Source organism: Enhydra lutris, unplaced genomic scaffold (genome assembly GCF_002288905.1).
Source record: "Enhydra lutris kenyoni isolate GAN:26980312 unplaced genomic scaffold, ASM228890v2 scaffoldscaffold3, whole genome shotgun sequence".
NCBI lineage: Eukaryota > Metazoa > Chordata > Mammalia > Carnivora > Mustelidae > Enhydra > Enhydra lutris.
This window is the reverse complement of record NW_019154087.1, coordinates 24,849,024-24,858,463: the sequence shown is the minus strand read 5'-3', so window position 1 is coordinate 24,858,463 and position 9,440 is coordinate 24,849,024. Positions and strand designations below refer to the sequence as shown.

Genomic DNA, 9,440 nt, shown 5'->3' with positions numbered 1-9,440 from the left:
TGTTGTCTACCCCTTCTGAGAAACCTGGGGATAAAATGGAACGTATCCAACTTGCTAATACTGATCACATTGCCCAAGAATAAATATGTAGAGTGTCCATTTGGTTTGACTTGACGTCATTTTGCCTTTGTCTTGCATTTATCAGGAGAAGTATTCTTGCAGATTAAAGGACCACTGGAAGAGATTTATAAAATCTACTGCTACCACCATGATGAGGCACACAGCATACTGGAATCCTATGAAAAGGAAGAAGAGCTGAAGCAACATTTGAGCCACTGTATCCAGTCCTTAAAGTAAGGCTTTTTCAAACGATGATTTCCATGCCTAGCAGGGAACATTTTAACTGGATGTAGATGAAAGTTCCCACATAAATCCTACATTTGATGAAGCTTGCTGGGAGCTCTACTTTGTGTTCCCTTTATGAAAAGCTGACATGCCAGAAACCCTGATTGACTTTTTCCTGCCCCCCTCTGAGCATGACTAAAAATAACATCAGGGATGATTCGGGGCTCTGTAGAGAGAGAAAAATGCAATATCAAAAAATGAAATGTGGAAGAAAAAGCCCTTCTTAAAGCTGTTGTTACCTGCCTGCCCCCACATGAGACAGCATTGGAACATGTAGAAAAATAAAGTTAGTGAAGGTCCCATGGCTCTCTGCATGGCTCTCCCCTTCCCCTAGATTCACTGTGGGGAAAGAGGGGAGATTGGTGAGGACAGGTCAGACCCTGTTAGTTAATTTCAGAAGAATTAATCATGACTTCCTTCCTCATCCCTAAAGTCTTGGTGCTACATAATATATATCTTTTTTTAATCTGAAGAAACTATTCACTGTAAAAATCTGAAAAATATAAGGAAGCACAAATAAGATAAAAAACCCTTGCTACTCCATGTATTAACTCTTTGCTTGACCATGTATTAATAACCACAGCTGGCTTTTTTTTTTTCTGATTTTATTTATCTGCATTAATTTGGACATGGGTTTGGGTTGATTCTTTTAAAAGAAATTGGCATCTTACTGTATATATCGTGTTCTACCACATGCAGCTTAAAGCCAAAATTTCTGCCCTACTTCATTTCTTACCTAGTGGTTCCACTATAGTCTTTCATTTCTAAGGATTATTCATTGTCAAAGATTAAACCAGAGAGAGCTGTGATATCTAAATCAAAGCATGCCAACCAGTCTGAGTGTCTAGCACATTCCCGCCTTATAGACACTATTGTAGGGAGACAAAAATTGGGGTCCTAATGTGGCCCAAGAGAGTGGTAGCTGAATTAAAGTGAAATCAGGAGACTGAGACTGCAGTATCTCCCCCTCCCCCCACCTTAGCCACAGGAGATATGTACCAAAACCTGCCAGAGGATGTCTGGAACTTGGAGACTACCAAACCCTGTATATATAAAGCTTTTTCCTATACATGCTGACAATTCAGAAGGAGGGCCATCTGTTTCTGGATCACGGCTTTCTGGATCACGGCTAACTGCGGTAACTAAAACCCCCACAGACACGGGGACTCCTGGACTCTGGAAAATGTCTTTCCAAGCTAGCATCGAGACTGAAAGTGGATTTAAACAGGACCCATAGAATTTTTAAAAATTAACTTTATCACTTTCTATTGGTCATTAAGTTGTTGCAGTTCCTTACCCATTTTTGGTATCATGGAAATATTTAAGTCATGAAATCACAAGCATCTATTTAGTGCCTCAGCTACACCAAGCATCATCCTGGGCACTGCACATACAAAAATAAATAAGAATTAGATACCGCCCACGAGGAACTTAACATGCCCAGGTAACTCTTAAAGATGGTAGGTGACAAGTAGCTCCAGCTCATTATTTCTCCACCATTAGCAGCTTAGTTCAATGTTAGAAATCAGTTCAGAGAAACTTTAAAGTTTAAAGCTGTATCCACCTTAATAAATTCCTGTATTAGGAGCAACATCTAAATATACAGATAATTGTTTTCCTATGGAGAAAAAATGGTGTTATCCTGGGTATGGATGAATGTTTCCTACCTTAGTCTAGTGGCAAGATCTGATCCAAGAAATGTCTATCCTGAGCCGTTCTCCTTCTTCAATTTCTAGAATTAAAAGAGAGAAACCTCACAACAAGTGCACAAGTAGCACCTTTGGCCATCACTCCAACTACAACCTCAGGAATGGAGTTCCCTACCAGGAGCAGATGTAATTAATTTACTTTGGCACATGCTCCTAACAGTTGACCAAAAATGGAGCTGTCTGTTCAGTGGGAGTGAACACTGCTTTATTTTTATTAAGGCTTTTGACTTCTAAGAGAAAGAAATAGACCCTGCCAGAGTATTCCTCTTGGCAGTGTTGCCTAGTACCAACCCCCCTAAAAACAGCTAAAGGCAGAGGTGATTCTGAAACACCATGATGTCTCAGTTACTGAAAATGACTTTCAGACCCAATGACTTATTTGATCTTTTTCTGAAAGCCTTGGGTTATTGCCTTGGTGGATGTCCCAATCTTGTGTATTCATCACTATTCCAATTTTAGGGAATAATTTCAAGCACTGGAAGGTGCTAAGGTTTAGAGAGCACGAAATCCAAGCTAAGTAATATTTGCACAACTATTTCTTTTTTTTTTTTTTAAAGATTTTTATTTATTTATTTGACAGAGAGATCACAAGCAGGCAGAGAGGCAGGCAGAGAGAGAGGAGGAAGCAGGCTCCCTGCTGAGCAGAGAGCCCGATGTGGGGCTCGATCCCAGGACTCTGAGATCATGACCTGAGCGGAAGGCAGTGGCTTAACCCACTGCACAACTATTTCTTAAGGGAAAGAAAAATCAAAATAAAATAGCTTCAGTTAGAGCTATTTTCCCAAAAGTTGCCTTTCCATGAAAATGAAGTTGATGATGAATTGTACTGGTCTGCCTGAAAGCTGAGAGCAGAATTATTGACATTACTATAATACTGACCCCAATTGAGCTAAGCCTTAAATTCTGAGAAACAGGTTTTTAAACAGGTTTATAGGCCAAAGAGAGTCTGGAGCACCCCAAGGGCTTGGCTTCCCTTGCCAAGGAATCAGTCAAAGCTATTACTGTGGCTCTGCCTTTTCCTTGTGGCTAAATAACGGAGCCTAAGTGCACAGTTGCCAATTTCTAATGAATATTAGGTGTGGCCTCCATTTTCTACTGTGCAAGGGGATAATGAAACAACAGGGTTTGAAGCAGTATTCATGAGAGAGGTGGCTTCAGGTCTCAGAAGTTAAAGCAGATTTTTAAAGCGACTTAGGTTGCATTTGAATTAAAATTAAAATGTTTATTGAGGGCCTAATAAATATTTATTAGGCATGCTAGATAATGTTTAAAAAATATATTTATATATGTATGCATAGTTTTCGCCTCCTAGGAGCACACCTTCTACTTGGGTAGATAAACAGAACCATCTGGAAAGTTTAATAACAATACCAGGGTTAATTTAAATAACACACCAGAAGCTGTCATGGTGAAGTTCAAGACTAATTTCAGAAAGGAGGGAAGAGATACTTCCTGGTTCTGTAACAGACTTGAGTTCATAACCTTTGGCTATTCTTTGAAGCCCATTATCTTTCAAAAGAAAAAATAATATTTGTATCTAGAAAATAATTTTGAATCCCTTTGAAACATTAGGACAGCGTTTCTTGGTGTATGATTTCCCCTGTGTCAGATCCATAGGGATGTGTATTAAAAGTGCAGATTCCTATGCTCTGCTCCAGACACTCCCCGCTCCTGGCAAAAAAGGAAAAAAGAAAAAAAGGGAGAGAAAAGGACTGCTAGGATCCAGTCCAAGAAGCTACATATTAGCTACATACTAACAAATACCCTCAGGTGATTTGGATACATACTTAGGTAAAGAACCACTTCAGAAAAAGAAATCAGGACTTACTGGCAGCCTTCCCTGAAGCAAGTAGACCTTCTTCATGCCTGTAGATAGATCTAAGCAGTAGTGTCAAGGTTTGGAAACCTTAAGAAAGAAAAGACTAAAACTCTCTAGAAGCACAATATCACATCTGGATCTGTAGCCTGCAAACTGGACATCTGCAAGTTTTTGTTTATTCAACAAAGAGCATTTACAGATTCTCATTAGTGACCCCTAAGATTGCATGAAAATGCTATTAATATAGTCTCTAAATTTATGGAAGTCATTTACTAAAGCTCTAGCTACTTAGCCTCTTTGGGGTTATTTAAGGCTTCTGATCTGTTAGGAAAATGAAAAATAGAATAGCTATAAATGCAAGTATAACTATAATTAGAATAGCTTGTCTGCTACCTCCGTTTTCTGTTTTTCTAGGTATAAATACCACCAAATCCCCGCTGTTTTTCAGAGACCCTAGAGATCTGTTTATTTTGTAATAATTAAAGAACAAAGGGGCTTTTCCAAGTTTTGTTTTGTTTGTTGCGTTTCTTTCTTTCTTTCTTTCTTTCTTTTTTTTTTTTTTTTGTAGTTGGAAGACACGTTTCTAGCTTTATGTTTCATTCTTACAAATTTATATACATTTTTCTTCTTCCTAACCAAAGCTACCATCCCCAGGAGGAAAACTAACTTCTAGTCATCTGGGTGCTTTGGCTGTTTGTTCCTTTGACTACTATAGCTTCTCCGTTCAGAAGGAAGGTGAAAGCTCACACAACACAGAACCTAAAAGAATAGAGTTCAATTTGTTCACATTTTATATTTCTTGATGTTATTCTAATGGAATGTTCCAAATAAAAATTAAAATCATTTCTGGAATTTTTTTCAATTCCTTGTTATGTGGTACCGTATTTGAACAAAACTATAATCATTAAGAAATAGCCACATAGAAATGTGTTTCTTATAAGTCAAATTATAATGAGCCCATGAAGGTGAGAGGTGTGGTTGTGGTTATATGGTTGCTTTCCCCATAAAAGGGTAAATGGACACAATTTACCTTTCTTCTTCCTGAATTGTCCTTGGCTGGGTCTCACTTCTGGAAAGTTTCAGCCTAAAAGGGATACTTTAAAAAAATGATGAGCAAAAAGGAGACATTATAATGTAATAGTATTATGCCATTACTCCAACAGGCTTTCCCTGTTGGAAAACCTCTGATGTTCCTTTTTGTAAAATGCTATACTAACATTAAACACTATGCTAATTTATGTCACAGTATTTGTTTTATTTGGTTAAAATAAATAAATAGAGAAAAAAAAGTCTATGTCTTCTTTAGGAGTTAAAAGAACAATCTTTTCTTTCAACTTCAAATTTTGTGTTTTGGCTGCAAAATGATCACGCTGTTTACTTGTTTGCTTCCATAGAAAAATGCATTTATATTTGTTTTCAACTTCTCCCACAATTTTCTGATCTATGATCTATAGAGCATACTGGGAAAATGAAATTCCTCAGTGGGAGACAGAAATTGAGGCAAAAATGTGAGCTTAAATGTTATGAGTGGAAGGAAATACTGGTTCGGGGATAGTGATGGCACAATCCTTTTCATAGAAGTGTTCTTCAAACAGCCGTGAATAATTGCCTGAAATGATAGTAGTCACTGATTTTTAAAAAATTAGAATTCTTTGCTTGATTCCAACAAGGAGGTCTTAGAGTCAGCAGAACCTAGTTATTTTGAGGTATCTAGGAATCCATTCACATAAGATATCTGAAGAGTGAAGGAGTACTTGTTTTCCATACATATATACCATTGTTTTCTACATATATAGAGCACTGGGATTTTTTCAAACTTTTTTTTTTTAAAGATTTTATTTATTTATTTGTCAGAGAGAGAGCACAAGCAGGCAGAGTGGCAGGCAGAGGCAGAGAGAGACGCAGGCTTCCTGCTGGACAAGGAGCCCGATGCGGGACTTGATCCTAGGACCCTGGGATCATGACCTGAGCCGAAGGCAGCGGCTTAACCCACTGAGCCACCCAGGCATCCCTCAAACTTTTTAAGTCCATTAAAATTTATGGAATTCAACATAGGTATTTATCATGGATTTTCTTCTCAATCATTGAAAATGAAAACACATCTACTATTATGAGATAGGATGATAATATTTTTTATATTGAAAATATTCATTGTATTCTAAAAGACTAGGAACCAGAAGTCAAAGTAATCAAGTTATTAATACACATTATAACTTCATCTCTTTATAGCCATATGAAGCATTTATCTTATTTTATTTTATTTATTTTTATTTTATTTTATGTTTTTGAGAGATAGAGAGAGAGAGAGCAGAAGAGAGAATGGAGGGAAGGGCAGAGGGAGAAGACGACTCCCCACTGAACAGAGATCCTGAAATGGGGCTCGATCCCAGGACCCTGGGATCATGACCTGAGCATATGGGACATGCTTAGTCAACTGAGCCACCCAGACGCCCCCATATGAAGCTTTTAGAGAAAAACTCCTATCTCCTTTATGTCTAAAATTTAACTTGAATAATTCCAACATTTTTTTTACTCTTAATTGCTTAATTTGACTTATAAGTTTGGCCAAATGCAAATACTCTTACCAAATGCCAGTCATTTGTACTGAGGCTACAGCAGAGAACAGAGCAAGCATATATCCTTGCCCTCATTCAGATGGGGAGCAGAGTGATAGATAATAAATGAAATAAGTATATAGTATATAAAAAGTCACAGTGTTATAGAGAGAAATAAAGCAGGGAATAAGGATAAAAAGTAGTGTAGGAAACAAGGCACAATTTCTAAAAAAATTGGTCCAGGAAGGTTTTATTGGGAAGAAACCTTTGAGCAAAGACCTGAAGGAGGTAAGGAATGCACCATATTGATACCCAAGAGAATAGCAACCAGACAGAGGAACAAGTGCCAAGACCTGAAAGGCAGGAGCCTGCCTTCAGACTTTTGTAAGAGCAAGGAGACCTGCATGGTTGCCATAGTTTGGGGGAGTTTGTGAACAATGGGGAATGAAGTAGAGAAGAAATCAAAGAAGAGATAGATCACGTTGCCTTAGAAGGACATTCATTGTACTTGAGTAAGATGGAAGCCAAGAAACCCAGCCATGGTTAGTGAAAGCTTTTGTGGGAATAATCTTATTGAACTGGTGAATTGTTTATAACCTGCATTAACACTGTGTACAGAAATATTCTGTAGCACTTGATGGCCATTTCCTGAGACTGATTTATACTTTACCTTGTAGTCTTGTACTATGTTTTCCTTTCTTTTTTTAAATTTATTTTTAATTAATTCATTAATTATTTTTTATTAACATATATTCTTTATTTGCTTCAGTTATATAGGTCTGTAAATCATCAGTCTTACACAATTCACAGTACTCACCATAGCACATACCCTCCCCAATGTCCATAACCCAGCCACCCCCTCCCCCCTCCCCCCACCCCCTGGGGACCCTCAGTTTGTTTCCTGAGATTAAGGGTCACTTATGGTTTGTCTCTTTCCCTGGTCCCATCTTGTTTCATTTTTTTCCCTCCCTACCCTCCATGAACCCCACCTTGTCTCTCAAATTCCTCATATCAGAGAGATCATATGATATTTGTCTTTCTCTGATTGACTTATTCATTTAGCATAATAGCCTCTAGTTCCATCCACATCATGTAGTTGCATCCATATCGTTGCAAATGGCAAGATTTCGGTTTTTGATGGCTGCATAGTATTCCATTCTATACACACGTACATGTACACATACATATATATATATATGTACACACACACTACATCTTTTTTATCTGTTGATGGACATCTAGGTTCTTTCCATAGTTTGGCTATTGTGGACATTGCTGCTATAAATATTCAGGTGCACGTGCCCCTTCAGATCACTACATTTGTATCTTCAGGGTAAATACCCAGTAGTGCAATTGCTGGATTTAGGGTAGCTCTATTTTCAACTTTTGAGGAAACTCCATGCTGTTTTCCAGAGTGGCTGCACCAGCTTGCATTCCCACCAACAGTGTAGGAGAGTTCCCTTTCCGCACATCCTTGCCAACATCTGTCACTCCTGACTTGTTAATTTTAGCCATTTTGACTGCTATGAGGTGGTATCTCATTACGGTTTTGATTTGTATTTCCCTGATGCCAAGTGATACTAAGCACTTTTTCATGTATCTGTTGGCCATCTGGATGTCTTCTTTGCAGAAATGTCTTTTGTGTCTTCTGCCCATTTCTTGATTGGATTATTTGTTCTTTCGGTGTTGAGTTTGATAAGTTCTTTATAGATTTTGGACACTAGCCTTTTATCTGATACGTCATTTGCGAATATCTTCTCCCATTCTGTCGGTTGTCTTTTGGTTTTGTTGACTCTTTCCTTTGCTGTGCAAAAGCTTTTGATCTTGATGAAGTCCCAATAGTTCATTTTTACCCTTGCTTCCCTTTCCTTTGGTGATGTTCCTAGGAAGAAGTTGCTGCAGCTGATGTCAAAGAGGTTGCTGCTTGTGTTCTCCTCAAGGATTTGGATGGATTCCTTTCTCACATTGAGGTCCTTCATCCATTTTGAGTCTATTTTCGTGTGTGGTGTAAGGAAATGATCCAATTTCATTTTTCTGCATGTGGCTGTCCAATTTTCCCAACACCATTTGTTGAAGAGACTGTCTTTTTTCCATTGGGCATTCTTTCCCGCTTTGTCAAAGATTAGTTGACCATAGAGTTGAGGGTCCATTTCTGGGCTCTCTATTCTGTTCCATTGATCTATGTGTCTGTTTTTGTACCTGTACTGTACTGTCTTGATGATTACAGCTTTGTTTTCTTTTTTTTTTAATTTAATTTTATTTTTTCAGTGTTCCAAGATTCATTGTTTATGCATCACACCCAGTGCTCCATGCAGTATGTGCCCTCCTTAATACCCACCACCAGGCTCACCCATCCACCCACCTACTTCCCCTCCAAAACCCTCAGTTTGTTTCTCAGAGTCCATAGTCTCCCATGGTTTGTCTTCCCCTCTGATTTCCCCCAATTTACTTTGATTACAGCTTTATAATAGACCTTGAAGTCTGGAATTGTGATGCCACCAACATTGGTTTTCTTTTTCAACATTCTTCTGGCTATTCGAGGTCTTTTCTGGTTCCATATAAATTTTAGGATTATTTTTCCATTTCTTTGGAAAAAATTGATGGTATTGTGATAGGGATTGCATTAAATGTGTAGATTGCTTTAGGTATCATAGGCATTTTCACAATATTTGTTATTCCAAGCCATGAGCATGGAATGCTTTGCCATTTCTTTGTGTCTTCCTCCATTTCATTCATGAGTACCCTATAGTTTTCTGAGTAGATTCTTTGCATCTTTGGTTAGGTTTATTCCTAGGCATCTTATGGATTGGGTGCATTGTAAATGGAATCGACTCCTGAATTTCTCTTTCTTCTGTCTTGCTCTTGGTGTGTATAGAGATGCAACTGATTTATGTGCATTGATTTTATATCCTGACACTTTACTGAATTCCCATACAAGTTTTAGCAATTTTAGAGTGGAGTCTTTTGGGTTTTCCACATAAAGTATCATATCATCTGCAAAGAGTGAGAGTT

At 38.0% G+C, this 9,440-nt stretch overlaps 1 protein-coding gene across 1 annotated transcript in view; it reads left to right on the top strand.

Annotated features, from left to right (window-relative positions):
• LOC111157841 (Rho guanine nucleotide exchange factor 38) overlaps positions 1–9,440 on the top strand; it is a 139,049-nt gene that overhangs the window by 84,762 nt on the left and 44,847 nt on the right. Inside the window, exon 4 of the mRNA XM_022519524.1 lies at positions 146–293. Within this exon, the coding sequence (XP_022375232.1) occupies positions 146–293 (148 nt within the window). The remainder of the gene's footprint in view (positions 1–145; positions 294–9,440) is intronic.